At 38.0% G+C, this 27,532-nt stretch overlaps 1 protein-coding gene across 3 annotated transcripts in view; it reads right to left on the bottom strand.

The window, feature by feature from the left end:
• Positions 1 to 308: 308 nt before the first annotated feature.
• The window catches only part of RELN (reelin), a 536,751-nt gene continuing 509,527 nt past the window's right edge, over positions 309 to 27,532 (bottom strand). Inside the window, exons 55-66 of one of the 3 annotated variants that reach the window (XM_019825367.3) lie at positions 27,285 to 27,391; positions 25,941 to 26,183; positions 25,189 to 25,364; positions 19,002 to 19,075; positions 17,563 to 17,724; positions 16,652 to 16,809; positions 14,189 to 14,408; positions 12,162 to 12,359; positions 11,433 to 11,531; positions 10,637 to 10,726; positions 6,516 to 6,521; positions 309 to 1,420 (exon numbers count right to left, since the gene is read on the bottom strand). In XM_019825367.3, coding sequence (XP_019680926.3) covers positions 1,324 to 1,420; positions 6,516 to 6,521; positions 10,637 to 10,726; positions 11,433 to 11,531; positions 12,162 to 12,359; positions 14,189 to 14,408; positions 16,652 to 16,809; positions 17,563 to 17,724; positions 19,002 to 19,075; positions 25,189 to 25,364; positions 25,941 to 26,183; positions 27,285 to 27,391 — 1,630 coding nt within the window. In that variant the 3' untranslated portion in view covers positions 309 to 1,323. The remainder of the gene's footprint in view (positions 1,421 to 6,515; positions 6,522 to 10,636; positions 10,727 to 11,432; positions 11,532 to 12,161; positions 12,360 to 14,188; positions 14,409 to 16,651; positions 16,810 to 17,562; positions 17,725 to 19,001; positions 19,076 to 25,188; positions 25,365 to 25,940; positions 26,184 to 27,284; positions 27,392 to 27,532) is intronic. The other 2 variants (XM_019825368.3, XM_011280339.4) reach the window with 2 other exon arrangements.

Raw genomic sequence — 27,532 nt, 5'->3', positions numbered from 1 at the left:
GGCTCATTATGAGCCAGGTATTTATGTAGCAGCTAACAACATTTCTCAGGAATTCAATAATTTTCAGAATTCTCTATTGACTTTTCTTACTGTAATTACAGAGTGATTAATAGAAACAGAGTGATTAATAGAAATAGAATAAGAGAAACATGGTTGAATTGAAAGTGTGGCTTCATAATTGTTATTAACAGTGATGAAACCAAACACCAGTAAATATATCCGACACCGTTTTTTCCAAAATCGATCAGCTCTCCAAATATGACACAAAATTTAATTAAAAACATGAATAAAGACAAATGAGCCTCAAGTGGCTTATGGACATAATTTTTATTTAAGTATGGGCTGTTAGCTTGGTTCACCCTAGAGTACAACCTTTCAGTTAGGTTAATCGAGAGTTCAGGGCTACAGGGCCATCACAATGTTGCTGGTGTTGGTACAACTTCATCAGAAGGTATGAGAATGACCCGCAGGAAGAACAATCCACGAAGAGAACACAATGAAAACATCCACTGTTTTACAAATCACTCTTGTTACCACAGACACAAAATGGCAGTCACTGTTAGTAAATCAGCCACAGAACACTTTAAAAAAATCTTTAGACAAGGAGCTGGGAACTTTGTGGGAGATAGGGTTTTCATCCACAATTTTTAAGTAGAAAATATTTCAAGGTCAAGCATTTTTCTTATCCACAAAACAACGCTAAACCAACATACATTTTAAGGAGTATATTAAAGGAGATACAATATCTTTACAACTATCTTCTTGAGTAGGTATTTCAATGAATTTTCTGCAGAATATAAGTAGCCTGAAATTCAGCAGCAAAATATTGCAACAAAACAAGTAAATACAGTGTCAATGTGTTATACTGTAGAAGATAATACATAAAACAAACAATGATAATTTAATCATATAAAACATGATACATAGCTGAAATACAGTCCACTTAAATAGCTTTGTGACCAAGAATGTTAAATTCTGTACTAAATGCCATTTTAAACATAAAATCTCTTAAATTTTTGTGCTTAAACTTTTTTTTTCTGTTAAACTATTTCTTATTTTCAATACTGCCACTGTAACTGATATTACAACAGATCACAATTTTCACGGACACAGCAACATGAAGACATTTACTTATGAGAAAATAAGTCACTTGTCATTAGTTCACAGTGTGGGGAAGTGGTGTGCACTCGGTCTTGAGAAGAGCTTTCCGTTAATCACCGAGTCCTTCACAGAATTTTCCTGATATCAGATGCAGTGCGAGATTTTAAAAGAATGGGAAAGCAACACGTCACATGTTGGAAGGAAAATAAACTTTTTGATTCTTCATGGGTATCGTCTAAGTGACCTTCGTCTTCTGTTGTAGAAGTGCCTGAGCCCGTGTTGTCGTGAAAAATTCATCATGTAATTTTGTTTGCGAGTGCTGTTTAACGTCAGAAAGGATAGAGGCAGGGAGGGAAAGGAGAAAGAGCACGTAAGTCCCATCACTGAAAGCGCAATGTAGTCTATGTTCTACGTTAGCCTGATACTTATTTGAAAATGTTCATGGTTGATAGGTCATGCTGACATTACTCCCCCAAGACAGAATAACTAAAGGTTGACGCCTGTATTCACTGTCTTTGGCCTTGAAGAAAGCCTCTTCTGCTCACTAGTGAGCTCCAAACCGGAAAATATGGTAAATTCTCTTGATTCACAGTGAAAGTGGAATGAAACTGTTCTGGCTTTTGAATTTTACTCTTGGACTTTTTTCTGAAACTGTCTACTTGGGTGGATTTCATTAGAGAGGAAGTGTGTGCTGTACCCACTACCTTATTTAAACACATCTTTAACAAGTAGGAAACAGAATTTGATTCCTTTAGCGAACATTCTCATTTAAAGCTTAAAAAGCAAAAACAAACAGAGGAAAAACAAAGTTGTTAGCTGAATCAGCTTGAACTTCTTATTTGATTAGACTCAGGGGCAAAAGAAAGCAAATTTTTCTCAGGAAGTTGGATTTCATGGTCTTCTGCAAACAATAAGCATCTGGGCTCTATAAACATGGCCTTATGGAAAAGAAAGGCACTTGACTGGAAAAAAGATCATAAATACCAAGAAGGTGTAACTAAATGTGTAATTGTGTAGGGGTCATATATTTCCTCCACGTATGTACGTACACATATGCATACATACATATTATACGTGAAGCTGCTAAAAGTACGGAAGATGGATTTTGGGAGTCGGTAGGAAATTGTGCAATATTGGTAGAGACAGCGGTTAAAAGTTTTGGAACGGAAAATATGCTTTAAAAAGGATCGTTATCTATAACATCACTAAAAAGAACCATACTTCTTTCACATGCTGACCTGAGTGACAACCTATCTATAGGTGGCATCAAAATGTGGCTTTAAATTTTTTTTTAAATGTTTATTTATTTTTGAGAGACAGACAGAGTGGGAGCAGGGGAGGGGCAGAGAGAGAGGGAGACACAGAATCCAAAGCAGGCTCCAGGCTCTGAGCTGTTGGTCAGCACAGAGTCCGATGCGGGGCTTGAACCCAGAACTGTGAGATCATGACCTGCTCTGGAGTCTGACGCTTAACTGACTGAGCTACCCAGGCACCCCCCAAAATGTGGTTTTTAAATGCGAGCATATTGATATTTTTCAAATTTACCGAGTGTCTTAAAAACTGTGTGGACACCAAGTTTTTTCCTCCTTAATTTCAGGGAAACATAAAATGTATCTGGAGTGGGATAATGTCATGTGTGATCTGATTCCACCACGAAGGTCAACATGACATGAACTTGAATTAGGGTAAAGAGAAGGGAAGGGGCAATTTTGCACTCAGTGGCATGTTTTGGGTTATTAATGATCACTATACCAGGCAGGGTGTAAAATGATACTTTTTTACCTAGTATATTATACTAGATATTACAATTAAGTAATATCATATTAACATTTGTAACACACAGAAACCTTTAAAATGATGATTTTATAGTTGTTTGATCATTAGAAAATATTTATAATAAAATGTCTCAAAGGAAAATACATAAAGTCAGTATCATCAGATATGTTTAATCAAAAAGCAATAATACCTGTGCTGAAAACCTGATAAAAAAATAGACATCACATTGATATGTATATTTTGTATTGAGGTGCTAATAACTTTCTACTCTGGGTTTCTGTATTACCAAACTGCTAGACACTATAGAATGGAAGCTAGAATACACTCTGAAGCCACTGTAGAGAAAAACACACACAAAAAGAGGTTTATCTTCAGTAACTTTACCACCCTTCCTTTCTCCCCTGATGTGACAGTGTTACACATATCAACTAAGTTGACCAGTTTCAATGTCATGGTTGAAGGATGAAGTGAATTTATTATTACATATTATGTTTTTTAATAATTTTATAATAATTAAATATTATTAACTTTATTATTTATTATCTGCTATAAGTACTAATTGCTACCTATGTAAAGTCCAGTTACAAAAAGAGGACAATGAGTTAATGTCTTGTCAAGTGTCAGGAGAAAAAATCCTGTCGCCTCTTTAGTCACAAAATACCAGGACTGACACTGGTCATCTTCCTCCCAGCACAGTAGGTCATCTTGTGGCCTTTTCCCTGGGTATCATGGTGGCCTCCTACCCTAGTCTTCTCACTCTCTCCCTTTATGGAAAAAACACCACTGAAAAGAAACCACGAGATCCTGAGAAAGTATCATTGATACATTGTGCCTATCTTTCCACATACATACAGGGTGTTTTGCACACCAGACTCTGTAAACTTTCCCTCAAATGCTGACTCTACCTTGGAACAAGCCATTCGCAATCCTCTTGTCTATGGAGCCACATCTAAGCCAACCTAGCCCGATACTTCAAGTTCTCTGCAGGTTTAATCTTACTCTGTTGTTTAAGTCCTTTCTTCCACTACGTTCCCATACAGACTGCTCTAGTCAGAGCCACCCTGAACCTCTTCCATCTGCCTCACTGACCAATCCCCTACATCACTTCTTGTGTTTCTACATTTTTTCCAAGTATCACATTTTATTTATTGCTCCCTGAAGCGATGTCCCCCTTACTTTGAACCCTCATCGTGCTCATTTTCTGCTTTGAATGGAGATTAACTGTGTTCTGTCACTGTCGTGGCTTGCCCCCCATTCCCTCCCACCCCCACACCACAGCACTGAGACTCCTGCCTCACCCGTGGGTGGTCAAGGCATGTTTGTTGAACTTTTGGTGACTTACTGATTGGATTCCTGTTGTAAATCATTACTCTTTAACTATAAAGAATAACTGCAAAGTTAAAGCAATGACAATTATTCTGTTGTAAACATGTTTAAAGATACAAGGTACTCAAAGATAATTTAAAATAGTTAAGATATTTTACATAGGAAAAGAAAACTCAGAACACTCAAGATATTTAGTTATCTCAATGCAATCTAGATTGACATGAAAGTGACCTCAATATATGGGAACAAAGGAACATTAAAGTTTTAATGAAAGTTGAGGTGTACGTTTAATGGCTTTAAAGCAACTTTTGTATATAACAGGGTAGGGGTAGAGAGACAGAGTGAGGGAGGGACAGAGAGAGAGAGAGGTGGGGGGGGGGGGGAGAGACAGAATCCCAAGCAGGCTTCAGTGTAGAGCCTGACGTGGGGCTTGACTTCACCAACCTGAGATCATGACCTGAGGTGAAATCAAGAGTCGGATGCTTAACCTACTGAGCCACCCAGGCACCCCCTATTATTGTTTCTGATATATGCAGATATATAGCTGTAGATAACCTTATTACCAAAATAATTATTGGTGTGATGGAATTTTAAAGATTTATTTTTCCACTGCAATTACAGGGGAAAGTAATTTAAAAAAATTTTAAGTACAATGAAAGCAGGTAATATTCACCCCAAGGCATATCAACTAGGCTACCTGGCATATTGATTTGCTTTGGCTGTGCACAGAACTTGGTCCATTTTTAAATTCTCCTTTGTAAGTCATTGAAAGAAGGGAGACTGAATGTCAGTGGCATGTTGGAAACGCTAACTTAAATTTCCACTATCGCCGAGTGACTTTAGAGACTTAGATGGAAATATAAGACCCTTCTCTGTTTCTGCATAGGAAATATGGATCTTGCAAGAGCTTTCAAGAAAGACTCTATGCTATTTTGAACTGTTACTCTTCACTGGAGCCGCTATGTTAGGTCATCAATTAGTATGAAAAAAAATTTCAATTGATTTTTATTGGATTTTCCAACAGAAATGGGGAAGATAGAGCCTTGGCAGAAGTAATTTGAGATCCTCGAAATGTAGGCTTTTTTTTACTGATCAGTCATTTATTTATTCATTATCAAAACATATGATACAATAATTAACACCTTATACGAATGCAGAAGTAAGAATCCAGGGGACTGTCACATCTTTTAGAGAAATACTGGTGAGTACAAGATGAGATGCCGCTGTTCAAACTAATCAATGAAACTCCCCTGAGTAGAGGATGCTGGACATTTTATTTTCAACACCCTGCATTTTTAGGAAGGCTACATATAGATAAGTGTAGGCTCAGATACCTCACAAATGTTGAAAATTTCGTATTTATTTTCTCTGCTAAGAGGGAAGAAGAATAATATCTAATAATGTGTACCTCAGGGAGTTGTAAGGATTGAGTGAAAACCCCTAGCATAACATGCAGATGATTAATAAATGATAAAACCATTTTAACTTCTTTCCTAAGTTTTAAAATATCACCACTGGAGGACAAATGTAACTACATATTAAAGAAGGCAAATCTTACCTAAGGATAGGATCTAGAACTCACAAATATTAAGAATAGGTCCACTACTTTCTGCCAATTCACTTATTTTTTAAAAATATTTTTTAATGTTTATTAATTTATTTTGAGAGAGAGAGAGAGAGAGAGAGAGAGAGAGAGAGCAGGGGAGGGGCAGAGAGAGAGAGAGAGAGAGGGAGAGAGAGAATCCCAAGCAAGTCTCACACTGCTAGCGTGGAGCCCGTCGTGGGGCTCAAACTCGTGAACCATGAGATCATGACCTGAGCTCAAACCAAGAGTCAGACACTCAATTGACTGAACCACCCAGGCACCCCTGCCAATTCACTTATTAATTTAAAACAGAATTAAAAAGTCAAGGTACCCGCACGCATCTCCCGCACAACAGATCTTTTGAGAGACATTACATTTAATCAGAGCCCCTAGGTCTTTGACACTCATCTCTAGTTTTTAATTTCTCTAATACAGTCTCAGGCACAGAGTGAAATTTGTTACTCAATAAAGCTATGCTGATTAGCACTCTGTCTATGCTGTTGTGCCCAATATTGCATGTACACTAAAGAATTACCACAATTTTGCTGAACTCTGACTTTACATGATCTAGGTTCCAAATGTCCCAGTATATCCCAATATCATACATAACTTTGTTTTCACAGATCTTTTTTTAATTGCAAAGGTCTTCGACAAGACTTTTGTTAATGCAGGTAACACTGATGAGACTATTAGGCAACAATTACCCAGAATTAGTAAGAGGACTTACCTTACTCTAGTGGAAAACCAATGACAGCAAATAATGAAATATAACACAAGTTAAAAAATGCCTTTCAATGCATGCAGCACTGTGATTAGTCATAAAAGTCTGATCAGGTTTAGATGCAATATAGGATTTTTCATCTCTTTTGAAAATAAAAATTAAAGAAGTTATTTCTTATTCTCCTACACCTGATATATACATATATTTAACTTTTTAATGTAATGCAACATGCAATATTTGCTCATAACCATATGTCAAGGTACATGTAGCTTAGTACTACATTTGGCATAAATGTTGTGTATAAAGTATAAATAGGAAAGTAGTAGTTAATAACTAACCTTAATTTATTGTCTGTTTTTTTCAGTTATTTACATTTTAGAAAATACTTGTTCCTGAATATATTAAGGAATGGGCTTTAAAAAATACAGAAGTCCTCTACATCAGATAACACAGTCAAATTAGTAAAGGATAAATATGCTTTGCAACAAATGTACTATGCTCATCTCCAAAAATCATTTGTGCCAAAAATGTGACAGTATTTTGATAATGGATAGCATGAGGGGATGGGTCATGATGGTACTCATATTATTGAAATCTGATAAATGCGTTTAAGACCATAGTTAGCAACATATTGGTTTTCATCCCCAGTAAATGTGGTAATTATTCACTCTTTCGTAAGTCAATTCACAAAGGCTCTTTACCGAGCCATTTGCTTTCAAGGTACACATGCAAAAATTGGCCCACTTCATTATACACATGACAGGTTGTGACTTAGACACGTACACAAAAAAATGTGATGTGTGAATGAGATGCGGATTTGGGTGAGGGAGATTCTTAGGATAAAAGGATGAGTGCCCCACAAAAACGATTAAGACCAAGATTTCTCTTTTATCCTAAGAAGAACCCCACCAGCATGGATCTTGTGAGGGGTCTGCCCAAGGGTGTTCACAAACATTTACTGCAAAATGAACGTTCTCTACTAGCAAGTGAATTCAGAGACATTAGGTTTCTGACATGGTTGCCAGTGACTGTGTTCTGCTATATTGCTCAGACATTACGGAATAAGGCCTTTTGGTAAGCTAGTGAGGCTGGGAAAAAGTCATCTGTCAATTTAGTACATCTGTTTTATGCCAGAATAGCAGTGGCCAATTCTCATGAAGAGCTTTTCATGGGCAGGTTTTACTGAAAAACATCACCAGGATGAAAAGATTTCACTCTCAAACAAGCACAAAGCATAAGTGACTTTGCTTGTTAAGTGCTAAATGGTGCTTTTACTCTTTTATGATGTGGGGCTTGTCATTCTGTACATCTATATTTATGAAACGCAAATCCTTCCACATGGAGTATTTTAGAATTAACCCATTAGGTTAAACATTTGTTATGTATGTTGTCAATTTAGGATGCATTCCTAAACCTTGAAATATTTTCAAAAGTGCTGAATTTGTTCTCATCAAACTCATTTATGTACCTTTGTAGTTAATATGGGCAGTGCTGAGGTTATTTTCAAGATACCATGCGTGACTGGAATTTTTCTTTCTAGGGATTTTTAGCATGTGTCCTTAGTGCACATGCACAGAAGCAAAACTATGGTAATAAAGTTAGATTAAGGCCAGTGTTCACTCAGAAAAGAAAATACGTTCTAACAATGTAATGGTTTTCCAACCATTAGTTGCAAAAACATATTAGCAGCCATATTTGGAGTCATCAGTTAAGTAGGGCTTGTATCTCTTTAGATTTGCACCCCAGTCTCCTCTCTCTTCCACACTTGAGGAGTTAGCAATGCTAGTTTATATCACTAAATGTTATCATATAAAAGTATAGTGAATTCGAGGATATTTCGAATTAATAGGGATTTATGGGAGTATTCTACCTCCCTATTTCTTTTTTTTAAAAATTTTTTAAATGTTTTATTATCCAAATTTTGAGAGAGAGGGAAAAAGAGCATGAGCAGGGGAGTTGCAGAGAGAGAGGGAGACACAGAATCCGAAGCAGGCTCCAGGCTCTGGGCTGTCAGCACAGTGCCCGACGCAGGGCTCGAACCCACGAACCGTGAGATCATGACCCGAGCTGAAGTTGGACACTTAACGACTGAGCCACCCAGGTGTCCCTCTACCTCTCTATTTCTAAGTATATATCTGCTGTAGCAAATTATAATTAGTAATATTTGTGAATTATGAAACAAATCTTGGCTAGCTTCTTGGTGCTTCATTTGGTTGAAAGACCCTTTGGAGAATTATCGTGTTTTATTTTTCTGAATTCTCTGGAACTTTATTTTTTATTTTAAACTCATCAAATGAATGACTTAAAGTGATTATTTTGTAGAGCTATCAAGGGCATATTAGTTAGTGAATGCCTTAAAACTTTTGACTCTTCTGAAAAGAAGTGCTATGGAAGGGGACAGTGTTATAGAAATGTTAAATCCTAACACAAGAGCAAAATATCAAAAAGATGGTTCTGAAAATATAATTTCTGCTTCTTTCTCCAAAAAAAGAAAGAAAGGAAAGAAAGCAAAGTATACCCTTTATTTTTAACAAAATTTTGAAATGTCATTAAAGAGCTAGCATTTCCTTTTAAAATTATCTGTGTGATATAAAAAAAATAATATTATTTGGTGATATGTGTGAATTATAATTTTTAAATCATTCACTGAAAGAAGACACCGAATGAAGTCCAAATCATGCAACACTGTGCATATGTGGAAATGCTCTTTTCTCATTCAAAATGTTTTAGTGTCTGGAAAGTCTGCAAGAATAATGCAGAGTAAGAGCAGACAGGTGCCTGGTAAGTGATAAATTCTTCAGAGGACTAAAATTCTGGAGATGGAATAAAAGTGAAGTCATTACACACAGATTCTTTCTCCAGAAAAATGATCAATATGATAGATTTCCTGTAATCCAAACTTGATTCTTGTAGTAACAGCATGATGCCGGTGGCTGCTTATAAAAATTAACAACAACACCAGGTATTCAAGAGGGTCCCTTGGGAGCTATGTGGTGAGGCTTCCTGCTGATGCTCTGAGAGACTCTGAGGAAGCAGGTCAACAGGGAAGGAAGGACACAGTTTGCTTCAAAGTTGCAAAGGGGCTGTTTCCCACCACGGGAGTATATTTGCACATCTGACCCCACCTGCTCTTTAATTTTGTTCAAGGGAGGGTATTGTGGTGATGATATGTCTCGGAAATCCAAAACTGATAACTGAAATTGTTTGGTTGGGTGGCAGGAGAAGAAATCTCTAATCTACTCACACACATGACATGTTAAGGATTGTCATGTCTACCCCAAGGGCAGTATTCACTGCTTTCTTTTGAGGACTGTCAAGTTTTTAAGTTTCCATCGGAGTTCATAATGCTTTGTCAGGCACACGAAGCCCTATTAATGTAAACCATCTTGGCAAGAGACTTGAAAGATACAAAGTGTTTATTGACTCTAAATTGGATTCTCAACCAGTTTATTAGAATCACTCTGGGTGCCTTTTAAAAAGACTGATGCTCAGGTCCCACTGCAGATCAATTTCAATCAAACCATCCGGAGGGATGCTTCTTCCAAAAGCTCCTGAGTGATTCTGATGTTCAATCAGATTGAGAAACGCTGCTCTGAAAGGAGAGTATTTAGGGCAGAAAGGCTCTAGGATTGGTTCTTGGTCTATTTGGACATCTCTCTCTGGCCTTACCATATATATGTGTTCATTTTAGAGCCCAGGTTTTGTTCTATTCTCCTGGAATACTGTAGTCTGAGGAAATCAATATCTAAGTAAACCATCAGCCTCATATATAGATCCAGATGAATATGGACTGTGATTTTAAACTTCGACTTTGTCTTGTGGAGGCAGAGCCCAGCAAGTTGTCCAAAGCAGCAGAGCGCACAGTGGGGACTTGTGTAGGGACTGGGTTGCTCTTGGATTTGGGGGTTGATATGGATGCCATGCAAGCAGGTGCCTCAGTGAAAACTAAGACGAGGGCTAAGTCAAGACTGAAAAATTCAGCTCATGGCTATGATTGAAAGAAAACAGATCTGGTAGTTTTCCTACCAATTAATCATTTACGTTTGCTTTCAAAATGACTGAAATCAGCCAAAGGGCTGATTTCATTTTTGATCTGGTAAACAGAATGAACATTTGAACCTATCTACCGAGAAGATTCGCCTCTCCTTGCCAACCACTTGGAGCCATCAGTCCGAACACGTCGAGACATAAGCTTTCCCGTTCCAGTTCTACAGGAACTAGATCGTTAGAGAAAAAGCAATCATCTCTCTGCACAACAGTCAACCCGGCTAAGGGGACAGCGGCGCCAGCTTTATTCTATGGGAGAAGCCACAGGGGGACACCCTCAGCTATTCTATGGGAGGAGCCACAGGGGGACACCCTCAGCTATTCTATGGGAGAAGCCACAGGGGGACACCCTCAGCTTGCAAGGGGCTGGGATGGGGCGGGAGGAATCTGAAACCACAAATGCCTTGCTCTAATCGCAACCACGTCACTAAACTGAAGGCCGCCTCAGGCATCGGTGGCTCGGACAGGTGTTTGTAACTGGGCACGTCAGCCAGAAACACTCTGCACACTGACCAGTACAGATCCCTTCCCTTCTGAGGGACGTCATGCCATTTTATAAGGCAACCTAGATGTGGCAAAGACACTGTTGCCCATTTACCCTGAGGCTTTTGTTTCATCCCATTTAACGAATGTTGTCAAATGCACACATAAATCTTTTGCTCACTGAAGTTGTCTAAGGTACATTAAACTGCATTTGGGACTCGGCTATTTCAGGTTGACCTAAGCTACAGATTGCAGTTGCTGAAGAGTGTAGGCCAAAGTCTTGTGGGGGCTTCTCATTAGGAGCGGTTGTTACTGAATTAAGGAGCATGCCACATCAAAGGAATTTCAAACCTTTCTGCAAGGGACATGGGATGCTACGCATCAGATACTCACAGGACGACCTCCACATGGTCCAAAGCCCACTGATCATGACCTGTTCCATTGTGGCGCGGTTGCCACCAGCGCAATAAAACTCCTTTCATCCGGGCCTCCCTGGGTCACAGAAGGACAAAGAGGTTAAATGCTAGAAAACAAAACTCCCTTGGTATGTGACTTGCAGACTTCAAACAGAATAGGCTAGCCTAAATCAACAAAACTTAGGGTATGGAATTCAGATTTGCTTAGGTCCTAGGATTTGGCTCCTCAAGGACTTGTAATTCTTTTACAACTCCCTCCCTGCTTCCCCGTGCCCCACTGGTACCTGGAAAAGCACTGTTTTTGGCCAACAAACGTGACATGGCTTCTGTGTGACAGACACTGTGCTAAAGGCTGGGGGTACAATGCTAAGCAAAAGTGACATGGTTGCCTACCCTCAGAAAACTTTCAAATGAGCGTAGAAAATTAACAATGTTTCTTTCTAAAGGACTAGAAATACTGGTTAGAGAAAGGGAAATACCCAAAAAGTGCCTTTGCATTTAGTTGTTATTCTCTATTCCCTGTTGCACCTGGTTCCTTGCCTAACAGAAAACAGTGACACAACTTCGGGGGGTCTGGGTTAGTCTTGGCTGTGCCACCACCTGCTTCTGTGCTGTTGTTCCAGTAACTTCACCAAACTTCCAGCTCAGACCCTGTGATTCTCAGGGATCACGCATGAGACCATGCCTTTCCATTCAGGCCACTTACAGGGGGACATTGTAAGACACTCGCTGAGCCTGTGTGAAGTCCTTGGGCTGGTGCTGTGCGATGACGTGCCAGGTGACCCCATTGTTGACACTGTACTGCAGCAGCACGGCCTTGTCCACGGCGTGGGGGCCACTCAGGTCACTGTTGCAGCTGTCTGTCTGTGACGTGCTCCCAATTTGCAAAACAAACATGATTTTGCTGAAAACACAGGGAAACAAGCGTCAGGTGGTATTCAAAGTTTTATACTTTCTAATTTTTTTTTCTTTTACCTTTCTTGATCCTAAAGTCCATAATTTCTGAGGTCGCAGAGTAGAAAGAGAAGCATCCAGTCTTATGACTGAATCATATTAGCAATAAAATTTATTTATATTATCTTTTACATCATACATATGAGAGATAATCTTAGAAGGCTGGTGTTCTATGCCAAGAAAACAATTTTGACTTTCAAAGCTCTGTGTCACCTAAAATATCTTCTATTCTTTGAAAGGTAATAGGGGCCAAGTAGGCATGAGGACACAGAGAGGACAAGGACTAAAACCACAATATTTTTTTTTTTTTTTACAAATAGCTCCAAGCTGAATAGCATCTGCGCAAGGATAAATCATCATGTCTATTTTAGGACAGATGTCTGGAGATCAGAGTGGAGGGAAAACTGAGTTAGACATGGTCCACGGCTCAGGACCATGTCTGCTATTCTGTTTCAAGTTCACAGGCATCCCTACCCTTAGAAGATACAGTTTTTAAACACAGGAAATCTATGTTTAATATCTAATCTATATCTAATCAGAGTCCTAGCAATTAATACAGTAGTCCCACTTAGGGGAGCTGGTGAAATAAAGCAGTGGGCTCAAAACTTATAAATGGCATGAATTAAACTTGCTTGTACAACATGGTGTGCAATTGTTAATTAAGCAGCTAGTTGTAGCTGTAGATGGGGTCAAGGAAAATATCAGGTTGTCTCCAGATTAAGTACATCTTTTTGGTAGGAAAGAATGGGATGGGTGAACAAAATTTTGGTATCTCCATGATTACCAAAATAATTACATTTTCATTGTTTATCATAGTGAAAGAACCTAAACTTACCTTTCTGCCTCTGAAAATACATTACTAATGTTTTCCAAAGTGAAAAGTCTTAAGTAAAATCTACATTTGGTTAATACCCAAACACCCAGTTTTCCAATATATTTGTAGCTACTGAACGCTTTCCAGCATTCTGTGAATACTCTAGTCTAATACTTTGCAATCTTCATAAAGCCTTGGAATCTTCTTTTTTGTTTTGTTTTTTGAATTACACAGACAAAAAGCCATGTTTGTACTGGCGGAAGTGGCACAGCTGTGGAGGCCAGGTGGAGAAGGAAATCCAACCTTCCTGGGGTCTCTTTTTCTCTGTCACTTTCCTGGTTGATTTGCACAGTGTCTGAGCACTCTATTTTGCATTAATAAGCAGCTCTTGGAGCATGTGAACGTTTAAAGTCCCCATAATCCATCCATTGGGCCTCCACTTCTATTTATTGTAACCTACATAAGCTAACTACAGGTGTGTGTTTGCCTGACTACAAAATCTACTTTGCACACACATTTATATTTACATACTTGCAAACAGTCCACATTAAATTACCTATGTAGATTGTCAGCCAATTTAACATTTTTTAGTTATTTTCTCAATTTTATTGAGACATAATTGACGTCAAACATTGTGTGGGTTTAAGGTATACGACATGTTGATTTGATATACTTATCAATTTTTTATATTTGGCCATTTCTTCTGGCTTATGCCTATGTCACCACCACTCAGCCAGTGCATGCAAAGAAAGACAAGGTAATTCTGCAATAAATTTAAGCAAAGCAAAATTCTGAGTTGTAGAAACACATAATGCTTCCTCATCCCAAATTCAAATGACATTTTTGCTTCCACCATTTTGTGACACCTGTGCCATGAAGTTCATGATTCAATCTAACAGGCAGTGGAAAGTGGCCAGTCTTGTGACCAGTTCTATGTCTGAAGCAGAACACAGGAGTTTTGTTACCTTGCTCGAGTGAGGTCCAGAGGCTTGGTGGCAGCTTGCCTTATCTGACAGCCATTAAAATACAGTGAGTCTCCATGGGCATAGGGTGCTAGCTGCCCACAGCCACTTCCTATCCCTCCACCTTGAATGGTCTCCCAGTTTGCCTCAGTGACTCTTGCTGACTCGAAATTATCTTTAATATAACTGGGAAGATCATGACTGAAAACAGAGCAATCATCACCTAGAGGGAAGGGAATAATTGCAAACATCAGCTATGGAAAGCAGAATCATTAAAGATCAAGTATTCAGTTTCAGGTTTCATCCATTCTTGCTCCTGTAAGAATGACAAAATACCAAGAAGATATAGACTCCTCGAAATAAATGTTTCTCTTTTATTTTATCAATTATTGGCTTGTGTTCTTGAAAAAAAAATCCCATTACCTTTGAGTCAATTAACTGAATTAGGTAGGTGCTTATATACTTATTGTTCACGTAAATCTATTGTTTAAATACCAACAGCATCTGGCCGCGCCTGCGTGTTTACCAATGATGGGTCTTCATGATGATGCTAGGGAGTTCTCACCCTGGCATGAGAGGCCAACCTAATTTCTTTCTCCCTAGTATAACTCTGGAGCAGAAAATAGGATAAGTCATATTCTTGTTCTTCTAACTCTATACTTGATTCTTGAGAGCAGAGTCTGCATTTTATTCATTGTTGGATTCTAGTAGCTCACACAAGCCCATATACCATATGCAATAACAAGATGAAATAAATAAATGAATAGTGAATAGATTGCAAGTATGAGACCACTATGCTGAAATACCGGCATTCGAGACAGTACATAAGCAAATGTGTGTGTGCTTGCATTTGCCCTTGATTTGAACAGCACAACTTTCCTAAACATCTGCAATAGTTCCAAATTAAAAGGTCATAGCTCTACTGGATCAGGGGAGCAGGCAAATTCCAGACATCTAGGACTGCTTGTGAGACATCTGATTTGTTCATTTGCCTAAAGTTCAAATTCTCCAGCTAATGCATGGGCAGATCCAGCTGGTCTCAGAGAACAGAGGAATGAGCTGGTAATGAGAATAGAGGAAAAAGATGACCGTGAAATAATTTCTAACGTGAGAGATGTGAAGCAGTCTACATAAATCATACTCATTTCATTTGGAGGCAAGGAAATAGAATCAACCAAGAAATCTAAATATATCCTACTCCAGAAGTCAGATCTGTGGATTTTTACATTGTACCCTTGGGGAAGATGGATAATTCTGCTCCTTGTTGGCTAAATCTCTTAGTTATGAGACTGGAAAGAACAACCTGAGTAATGGTCTTCTTTCTGATACTGACTAGCTGTGTCACCTTAGGCAAGTCACTTAAGTTCTCTGAGTCTCAGTTTCTTTACCTATAAAGTGGGAATAATGACATAAACATAGCTGACTTATGGGGATCTTATAAGTACTAAATGATTTTGCTGAATAAATTGGTGGACATTGTGTAAACAGTTAAATGTAAGGCAATGTAAGAATTCATTCAAAAAAGATTTATTGAGTGCTGCTATAGGCCAAGCAGTAGGCTCTGAGAATATAATGGTAATTATGTAAACTTTGTAACAGTAGAAACCTGTTGGAAACATTGCATCAGAGGAAAGAAGGCTGTATGCCTTCTATGAGGCCAAGAAGGCAATTTCCTAAGATGTTAGGGGTTGAGTAGATACTCTGTCCCAAACTGTAAACTCAGGTTTTAGAAGCTCGAGCAATAAAAATGTATTTTTTTGAGTCATGGGTTTTGTGTGTGTGTGTGTGTGTGTGTGTGTGTGTGTGTGTGTGTGACAGAGTGACCTGTAAAAGAGAACACCTTGACTCATCAGCTACATCTTGGGAGGACTATGACAGCTGCTGTTGGAGAGACTGAGAAAGAAAGAGTATTGGCAAAGTATCCAGGGATGGGCAGCTAGGCCAGGAAGGAGAGAGGCTCAGAAGTGGAAATAAGGTGTTGGGGGTGGTGGTTGGGGCAGGGAGTTATATGGAGGATGGTGAATGTGAGGTGCTATAGAATTCTGCATTAAAAAAAATACTTCAAGGAGCAAGGCACCTGGGTGGCTCAGTCGGCTAAGCGTCCGACTTCAGCTCAGGTCATGATCTCGTGATTCATGAGTTCGAGCCCTGCATCGGGCTCTGTGCTGACAGCTCAGAGCCTGAAACCTGCTTTGGATTCTGTGTCTCCCTCTCTCTCTGCCCACTCATGCTCTGTCTCTCAAAAATAAATAAATGTAAAAAAAAATATTTCAAGGAACATAGCAGAAAATTATCCTTGATACTTCATTCCAAAGATCAGTATATCTGTGATCAAAGAGTGTATCACCCATCCCAAATCTCTCAGGCTGGCATTTTCACCAATTTCCTAGTGACCTCTGGGTACATGCTGAGATGAGGAGAACCTCACCATCTCCCATGTTAAAAATGACAGGCTGGGATGCAGACCTTGGAAGCTTTCATCGCAGATGCAGACGGCACCCGTGGTGCAGTACCCATGCCCACTGCAGAGCTTGGGGCAAGCCTCTCCGATGTACACGTGGTCAATCGCCCAGCTCTGCTTCTCAGCTTCTTCCCCCTTCTGGATCCAGCGGAACTGTGTTGCGCTGAAAGTCCCACAGAGAGCAGAAGGGATTCAGTCGGCTGTTATTCTCCCTAGCAGTGTGCAGCCTCCAGCCCTGGGACTACTTCTGAGGAAAGGACTTCCCCAGACTTCTCCTTGAAGCACCCAAGTAGAGGTGAATGAACTTGTAATCCTCGGACTCTGTGAATATACCCCAGAGTGCCATTGTGGGAGCTTGTACCTTCCCTGAAAGTGTTATGTGAATTTCCTATTCTATTGCCTAACAAATTTGTGTCCATTTTTCCTAGAGAGGTATATTGCATTCCAGATCTTTGAGTAAAAGGAATACTGTTCTAGGAAGATGGCACTCTGTTATGTTTATCCTGTGGCTTTGTGTAGCCCGACCAGCCCTGCACACCCCAGACAGTATCTGTATATGGGATGAACAGTGCAGCCTCTTGGCATCACAGAACACTGGCAAAGATATGGTGCCAACTCCACATCTTTGTGTGAGCGTCTGTGATTGGGGCCTGTGACTGAGTTTGGCATGTGCTGTGCTATTTCATCAAAAGAAAATCTGAGATCTGTACCATTTACAAAAAAGATCCTATCTCTTCCTAGTTCTTCTTGGGGCATACAATTGACATTTTGGGACATAGGTTGGTGAAAGGAGGGAGAGGTTCCTAGAGCTGTAATGAGATCTCTGGCCTCAGTTGTTTTCAGGTCACTGCATGAGCTCTATAGATAATTATACTGCCAGATAATTCCACAAAGTTTACCTTAGGATGCAACTTACCTGGAGGAGACATGGTCAGGCAGCTGAATGGTGACTCTCTTCCAGCTTGAGCTGTTGACAGCATTGTAGATGGTGGCTTCATGGAACTGGAAGGGGGAACAGCCAATGCTGTTGGAAGAGGAAGGAAGGCACTGGCTCTGCACGAGCTGCCAGGAATCAGACCTGAAGAGACCACAGAGGCTGTGTTAGACAACTCAGAAGAGAAATGTATGACCTACCTAATGTCAATGTAACACTTTGGGGCTGGGTTAAATTTAGGTTTTTTTTTTTTTTTTAAGTTTATTCATTTATTTTGAGAGAGAGACAGAGTGCGAGCAGGTGAGTGGGGAGGGGCAAACAGAGATGGAGACAGAGAATCTCAAGCAGCCTCCATATTGTTAGTACAGAGCCCAACGAGGGGCTTGAACCCACCAACTGTGAGATCACGACCTGAGCCAAAATCAAGAGTCGGACACTTAACCGACTGAACCAACCAGATGCCTTTAGATTGAGATATTTTTTATGTAAGTTCTGTACTTCCTGTATATATTTATATAGACAATGAAAAGGAAAATTAAAAATAATTTCATATAATATATATTCTAATTCTTTACAAGCACAAGAATATATTCACAGATAATAGAATAAAATAATAGCGTGCAACGTGCTGCATTCTAGTGGCTTCTGGTATATTACTGGAAATATACCCAGAGTTGACTGACAAAATTCTCTGTCTACTCAAACTTAACCCTGCATAATTCATTTTCAAGAGTGATGGTGTGAGACAGGGTTATCAACACCCTAATAAGGTAATTGCACAGTGTCGGACTTTCACTATGCTTTAAGACACATGATTCTGGTTAAAGCATATTTAGATCTTTTATTGACTCAAATTCTCATTAAGGTGGGTTAAAAATGAGCAACATGAATAAAAGAGAATTCTACTTGAGGACAAATGTATTATCTTACTTATTTTAAAATAAAAAAAGTTTGTTGGCTTGCAGCCAACCTAGTATGAAAAGTGGTTTTTCTTGGTTTGAAGGAAAAATTTGAAAATAAGACACACAGGTAAATTTTATGTAAATGAAATTAATAGATGGGAAATAAAGTACACTTTTTTTGGAATGTAATTATTTCTTTCTTTTAAAAAAATGTTCACTTATTTTTTGAGAGTGAAAAAGAGAGAGAGACAGAGAGTCCAAGTGGGAGAGGAGCAGAGAGAGGGAGACAGAGGTTCAGAAACAGGCTCTGTGCTAGTAGCACAGGGATTGAACCCACAAGTCATGAGCCCGCGACCTGAGCCGAAGTCGGATGCTTAACTGACTGAGCCACCCGGGTGCACCCATGAACCATACTTTTAATATAAAAGGTTGCTCCTCTGTAGATAGTTGCTTTAAAAATACACAACCATTTGAAGTGGTGTTAAAGTTTGGAGGAATGTAAAAAAGTATTTCACAAACCTTGCATCCTTAGTGTACTCCAACATCACAGAATGAAGATCGCCACAAGAAGTAGCTTCACATCCCACCACAATCTAAAACAAGCATAAACAACAAATATGTACAGGGAAGATTAAGCACCTACCATTAATTAGAAATTCCTTCTCTCTAGATTGTAACTCTAATAAATAATCAACAAATATTCAGAGAAGCTTTTACAGAGCAGCCTGACTGAACACCAGCAATACAATTTTTTGAGTTCTGTTAAAAACATGCAACTCTGTGTGAAGATGAGAATTAAGGTTCAAATTTTTTGTTAACGTTTTATTTATTTTTGAGACAGAGAGAGAGAGAGCATGAACAGGGGCGGGTCAGAGAAAGAGGGAGACACAGAATCCGAAACAGGCTCCAGGCTCTGAGCTGTCAGCACAGAGCCCGACACGGGGCTCGAACCCACGGACCACGAGATCATGACCTGAGCCGAAGTCGGACGCTCAACCAACTGAGCCACCCAGGCGCCCCGGGAATTAAGGTTTAAAAAAGTACTACTTCTTTCTTCTTTTTTTCTTTCTTTTAGAGAGAGAGAGGGAGAAAGTGAGTAGGGGCAGAGAGAATCCCAGGAGGGGGAGTAAGAGAGAGAGGAAGAGGGAGAGGGAGAGGAAGGTGGGGGGGGGGGGAGAGAGAGAGAGAGAGAGAGAGAGACAGACACAGAGGTGGGGCTCACCTGGGCTCATTTTAGCCAAAGCTGGGCTCAAGCTCACCCGAAGTGGGGCTCAAAGTCACCAACTGTGAGACCATGACCTGAGCCGAAGTCAGAAGCTTAATGACTGAGCCACCCAGGTGCCCAAAAAGTACTATTTCTAACCAAGAGCTAGTTGCTTGAAAAGATAAATAAAATCTATAAACCTTCAGTTAGTGTCATCAAGAAAAAAGACAGAGGACTCAAATAAATAAAATCAGAAATGAAAAGGGAGAAATAACAAGCGACAGCACAGAAATACAAAGATTATAATACTACGAAAAATTAGATGCCAACAAATTGGACAACCTGGAAGAAATGAATAAATTACTAGAAACATACAGTCTTCCAAAACTGAATCAGGAAGAAAGATGAAATTTGAACAGACTGATTACTAGTAACAAAATTGAATCAGTAATCAAAAAACTCCCAACAAACAAAAATCCCCCGAAATGGCTTTATAGGTGAATTATACCAAATATTTAAAGAATTAATACCTATTCTTCTCAAACTATTCCAAAAAATAAAAGAGGAAGGAAAACTTCCAAATTTATTCTACAAGGCCATTCAGAAAAAGAAAGCTACACTCAATGTGGCACTCGAACTCAAAACCCTGAGATCAAGAGTTGTATGCTCCACTGACTGAGCCAGCCAGGATGAACATAGATGCAGAAATCCTCAAGAAAATATTAGCAAACTGAATTCAGGAATACACTAAAAGAATCATTCAACATGATCAAGTGGAATTTGTTCCAGAAATTCAAGGATAGTTCAATATTTGCAAATCAATGTGATACATAGAATCAACAAGAGAAATGATAGAACCATATGATCATCTCAATAGATGCAGAAAAAGCATCTGACAAAATTAAACATCCGTTCATGATAAAAACTCTCAACAAAGTGGGTTTAAAGGAACATACCTCAACATAATGAAGGCCATATGTGAAAAACTCACAGCTAACATCATACTTAATGGTGAAAAACTGAGAGCTTTTCATCTAAGATTGGGAACAAGACAAGCATGTCCTCTCTCACCACTTATTCAACATAGTATTGGAGGTTCTAGCTGTAGCAATCACAAGAACAAAAAATAAAAGGCATCCAAATTGGGAAGGAAAAGTAAAGATGTCACTCTTTGCAGATGACATGATAGTATGAATAGAAAACCCTAAAGACTCCACTGAAAAACTATTAGAACTGATAAATGAATTCAGTAAAGTTGCAGCATATAAATTTAATATGCAGCCATATGTTGCATTTCTATACACTAATAGCAAAGTAGCAGAAAGAGAAATGAGGGAGACAATTCCCTTTACAATTATACCAACAAAAAATAATACCTAGGAATAAATTTAATCAAGGAGGTGAAAAACCTATACTCTTAAAACTATAAGACGCTGATGGAAGAAACTGAAGATAAAGTAAACAAATGGAAAGATGTACCATGCTTATGGGCTAGAAGAATTAGCATTATTAAAAATGTTCATACTACTCAAAGAAATCTATAAATTGAATGTAATCTGTATCAAAATACCAATAGCATTTTTTCACAGAACTAGAACAAAAAAAATCCTAAAATTTGTATGGAATTACCAAACACCCCAAGACCAAAGCACTCTTGAGAAAGAAACACAAAGCTGGAGGTATCACAATTCCAGATTTCAAAATATACTGCAAAGCTGTAGTAATCAGAACAGTATGGTACACACAAAGATCACACACAAAGATCAGTGGACTAGTGGACACTTAATATGGTCAATTAATCCATGACAAAGGAGGCAAGAATACACAATGGGGAAAAACAGTCTCTTCAATAAATGATGCTGGGAAAACTGGACAGCTAAATGCAAATAATGAAACTGGACCACTTTCTTATACCATATACAAAAATAAATTCAAATGGATTAAAGACCTAAATGTGAGATTGAACCATTAAAAGAAAACATAAGCAGTAATCTCTTGGACATCAGCCTTAAGGACATATTTATGGAAATATATCCTCAGGCAAGGGAAAAGGTAAAAATAAATAAATTATCGAGACTACACTAAAATAAAAAGCTTTTTCACAATCAAGGAAATCATCAATATAACAAAAAGGCAATCTACTAAATGGTAGAAGATATTTGCAAATGATATATCTGATAAAGGGGTTAACACCCAAGATATATAAAGAACTTATGCAACTCAAAAGCAAAAAAAAAAAAAAAAAAGTTTAAAAAATGGGCAGAGGACCTGAACAGACACATGATGGCCAAGAGACACATGAAAAGATGCTAAAATTTGCTAATCATTAGGGAAATACAGATAAAACCATAATGAGACAGATATCATGTCACACAAGTCAGAAGAGCTAGTATGAAAAAGATAAGAAATAGCAAGTGTTGGTGAGGATGTAGAGAAAAAGCAACCCTTATGCATAGTTGGTGAGAATGTAAATTGGTACAGCCACTCTGGAAAACAATATGGAGGTTCCCCCAAAAAATAAAAAATTGGAATACCAATGATCCAGTAATTCCACTGCTAAGAATTTACCAAAGAAAATGAAAACATTAACTCAAAAAGATATATGCACCCCTATGTTTATTGCAGCATTATTTATGATAGCCAAGATATAGAAGCAACCCAAGTATCCATAAATAGATGAATGGATAAAGACAGGGGGTATATACACAATGGGATATTACTCAGCCATAAAAATGAATAAGATCTTGCCATTTGTTAAAACATGGTGGACCTAGCGGGTATTATGCTAAGTGAAGGAGGTCAGACACAGAAAGACAATAACCATATGAGTTCACTTATTTGTGTAATCTAAAAAACAAAACAAATGAATAAATAGAAATAAACTCATAAATACAGAGAACAAACGTGATTGCCAGAGGGGTGGAAAGAATGAATGAAATAGGTGAAAATACTGTAATAACATTTTAAGGTGACAGATAATGAGTGCTCTAATTGTGGTGAGCACGGAGTAACGTATAGAATGTCATATCAGCTAGGTTGTACACCTGAAACGAATATAACATTGTATGTCAATTATACTTCAATAACAAAAAGAGCAAGCTCTTAACCTTTGAGAAAAGTGTTTTCTCAAAGACATAAAAGTCTGTACAAGAAATGACCAGGCCCATTTCTTCCTATCTATCTATCTATCTATCTATCTATCATCTATCTATCTATCTAATTTTAATATTTCTGGATTATTCTATTGCTTTCCAAGTTTTCTACCTGCCAAGTTGGCAGTTCTGGTAAGACTGAGAGTCAGACGCCTCTCCAAAAGAAAAAGGCATTCCATACCAATCAGAACTGGCTGCAAACAGAATGATATCCATGGCTAAGTAGTAAAACAAACAAATAAACAAAAGTACTATTTCTATGTACTTAATATAATAACATATTAATCATAAATTTGGGAAAGATAATTTGGCCAAAAGTAAAGTAACATTTGGAGAATTAATGGAAAGAAACTCAAAGTATCACTGGTTCAAAACATTTTCACTGATACTCTAACTTCCTGATGCTACTAGTGAATTTCTATTTATAATTAAAAATAGCAATTTCTGACTACTTAATATTCATTCTTGTGGTTTTTACATTTCCATATGAATTAAAGCTTTCCATATTATATGCAATTAAATGTTTGAGTCATTAATAATGCATAAATGCTATAAAACCTTGGTGATTTAAATTTAAGTCCTAATCATCTACTTAATCAACATGTCCTTTTTTTTAGTGCTGATACTGGGGAAGGTTAGTGCTAAAAATTTCAGGCCGTACACTCATGAATAAAACAGCCCTGGCCTGAGAGAGAAAATAAGAAGCATATTCCATAATGGAAATAGAAATCATAAAAGATACAACTAAAATGCTGTGGTGCTTCAGAGGAAGGAGAGATTATATTTGATTAAGTGGATTAGAAAATAATTCATCAGAAGTGGAAGATGTGAATTATTCCAACCACAAGAAAGAAATGACGACATGACAGAGGTGCTAACTATCACTGTAATGGCAATCATATTACTACATATCTATAAAACACATATAGTATATATATGTATATATATCAACATGTTGATTTGATGTATGTATGTATGTATTTGATGTTTGTATGTATGTGTAGTATATGCACTATACATATGTATCAAACCAACCTGTTGTACAACTTAAATTTGAGCATCCTTCATGCCACTAAGGTAGGGATAGTCCTAAGGGAGTGGTAGCATTTGGGGAGACTGCCTCACCCTTCAGTCTCTGAAGGAAAGTTCAACATAAAACTGAGGAACACAGTGAATATCTCTATGCCCCTCTTTTTGCAACAGATCTGAACTTCTAAATATTGTAAACCTGAAGGTCTACACTCATTAAACAATAACTCCCCATTTCTCTCTCCTACCGGCTCTGAATACATTTTTATTTCTGCTAGAAAGGACTCTTACTATTAACCATCATTGCAGGGCATCTTTTTAAATAAGGATATCTTTTTAAAACATTTAAATAAATGTTTTAAATAAGCAACCAATGTTTGTCTTTAAAATGATCTAGTAACAAAGTGTATTTCTGCAATACCCTTTTTAAAAAATATTTTATTTATTTTTGAGGGAGAAAGGGCACATGAGTGGGGGAGGGGCAGAGAGATGGGGGACAGAGGATCTGAAGCAGGCTCCGTGCTGACAGCAAATAGCTTATGCGGGGCTTGAACCCGTGAACCATGAGATTATGACCTGGGCCAAAGTCGGATGCTTAACCAACTGAACCACCTTGGTGCCCCTGTAATACCCTTTTTATTATTTTTTTAAATGTGTTTGGTAATGAGAGAGACATTAATTGGTATTGCTTTATCTTTCTCTCTGATTATCTGGCTATTAATTATCTTCTATGACTTCCCTTCTACACTTCTTTATGAGTAAAATATGCAATGTAAAAGATTTGAGAGTCCTTTTTACATCTAAGGATTTGGGGCATTCCAGCTGGGCTACAGTACATGTTTGTGTTTGGAAGTCAGAGACAAAAAGAAAATAGAAAGACATGATGGAAAAGGATAGATAAAGAAGCAAAGTGGCTTGGTATATGAAATCGGTGTAGAGTAAGAGAAAAGAGGTACAGAAACTGTGGGGAGAGTGGGGAGAGGGAGAAGGAGAGAGAGAGAGAGAGAGAAATAGGCAGAGGCACCTATATGAGCTTTTCATTTCCAAGATCTTGGGAACAACTCAAGATTCCATATATGAAATATAATACAGTTACATTTCTTGCTATGTCCCAATATACTAATTGATTTTATTGATGCTCAAATAATCCTATCTGATAAAGGCCTGTGCTAAAAATCACTTCTTTTACTCATAAGATAAAGGCTCTTTTAATGAATACAATCAATCATTTCCTTGTAGTTGTACAACTAAGCATTCTTCCCGCCCTCCATCCCCAAATATGTAATGCCATATTCTGTTCTGAAGAGCCACTTCCCCTTACTTTAAACTGCATCATATATCCTGGCTGTATAATGAGTTCTCTGGAGGAGAGAGCATTGTGAGTTTTGTCCTTCTTTTTATTCGGCCAGTAGAGGTGGAAGGATGGGTTGCCACAGAATCCTGCTGTCCTTACTGCATTAGGGTAAAAACTCCAGTTTTCTTCATGGGAAGTGCCTTCTGTTAAGGTAAATTGGAAGCAATATGGCATGTTACTCTCTTGAACGGATCGGTTTATTGTCAAGTTACTGAAATGTCTGTGCTCTGTCTTTTTGCTTACCCTTTAAGATTGATTTTTATTTAATTGATATAATGTATAAATCCAAGATATTTAATCAAATTTAGAAAATATTATTAAATGCCAGCATAATGATTACCCAACTTAAAAAAAATGTAATTGTAGCCTGACTTGCACCATTACAAAATTTTTGGTACACTTTTAAAACAAGGCAATGTGCATCTCTGTGGTACAGAAATTCCTAAAGAAACTAGAATTATTTTGGATATTGAAATTTCAAATTATATTCAGAGCTAGATATTTTGTCTTTAACAGAATTTTTTAAATCATCAGTTGACATTTCAACAAACAGATAATCTTGAAGATTCATAAGCCACTGGGTAAAATACTAGCTAACATTTGTTGAGCAGTGAATATGTTCTAGGTACTCTTCTGAATGCTTTTTATGGAGTAACTCATCTAAAGACACAGCAGACAAAAGGCTCACAAAAAAGACTTTCAGATGTCTGGTTTCTTACCATCATCAAACGTGTCGACCAGTTGACTGGGATTGATTTCTGCTCCGCCAATCAGTATGTTGTCTAGTGCCCACTGTGCACGCTCCACTCCAGAGACTACAAGGCCATTGCTGATCACAAAAGGCTGCCACCAGCGAAGTCGAGTTGTGTTGGTAAGGGCATCCTCGGGAAGAAGTATGTAGTCGTGTCTAACAGAAATGTATTTCTGGTAATCCATCTCGTGGAGCAAAGTCCAAGTTATTCCTACAGTAACAAATACACCAACATAGTAACATATCTGGGAAAACCTCCACAAAGTGACAGTATACTGCAGCTACCATAAGCTTCCCAAAGAAATCTTCAACCAGGTAATGAGAATTGATTTCACTGACTTTAATATAAGCGTTTACCACTGTTTCCAAATGACGCTGAGTATGAGGGGAAGGGTATTTAGAAATATCTGGCCAAAAAGAAACACGCTGAAGTAAAAATTATGTATTTTCTGCTCTTAAAATTTTTTTGTACATTGCTATGTGCGTTATTTTTCACAAATAATGAGCTACATCCATGTTTTGCATGTTTCTGGACAGGAACACCTAGTAATTTAAAATTTTAACTTAGCTATTTTAATTCTGGGCAATTTTTATTTTGTGGACTGATAAGTTTTCCTCTTATCAATTGATAAGATTGTAGGTGGGATGTTTAAATTACTTAAGGAAACACCTTTGAATACACTAAAATACTTTAAGGCCATCTATCTCTCTGCTAGTTATCAAAATGATACCTATCTGCTAAAACTGATTTTCTAAGGACTTCATGTTATTTTTGGTCTGGTTTCAGCTATTTCAAAATAATGAAACAGAATTTTATTAAAATATCCTCTGACAGCCTCATGAATTCAGACTGTCATCTTTCACGGTAGGTTTTTTGTAGATTTATTACATGCTTGTTCACACAAAAGCTTTTAAAAATGCTTTAAAATGTTTTTAAAAGTGATCTTACTTAGAAAACCATATAAAATTTATTTCTTAATTGTATCATTTATAATTAAGCTTCAGTTACACACAGAAGTTTTTCTTTATTCATAAAGTTTGGAGCTTTTTTAAAAAAATTTATTATTTTCATCTATTTTTGTTTTTAAATTTTTAATGTGACTTCTCTCTTACACCCTTATGGGTAGGTTTTGTGTAACACACAAGTCACATGTATGAAAGTGTAATGTGACTAAGATCTGTAGCTTTCTCTTTGTGACTTTCACTATTTTCACTGCAAAGTCAGCAAAGCTTTGCAGAAACTGTTCTGAGGGGGCATTGGATGTAATTTGGGAATCTGCTCCAAGGTGTGGCTTTCACCCCTGAAACGTGCCTCCATCGGTAGAGTAGTCCAACAGCACGCCTTCCTTCCGGCAGATGGGCCGATGGCAGGAGGTCATGTTGTTCTCACTACCGATGCGCCCCCAGTATTGCAGGAATCTGAATGCAAGCACATATTATCCATCAGAATGGTTAATTAGAACAAAGAGTCTACTCAAGTCCTGGGTAATAACTTCTTCCATAAGTGTGTTCCTCATTTTGGGGCCAATTTGCTATGCTGTTATAAAAATAACAAAAAAT

Source organism: Felis catus, chromosome A2 (assembly GCF_018350175.1).
Source record: "Felis catus isolate Fca126 chromosome A2, F.catus_Fca126_mat1.0, whole genome shotgun sequence".
NCBI classification, from domain to species: Eukaryota; Metazoa; Chordata; class Mammalia; order Carnivora; family Felidae; genus Felis; species Felis catus.
The sequence above is the reverse complement of the archived record's forward strand: the minus strand, read 5'-3'. Positions and strand labels throughout refer to the sequence as shown.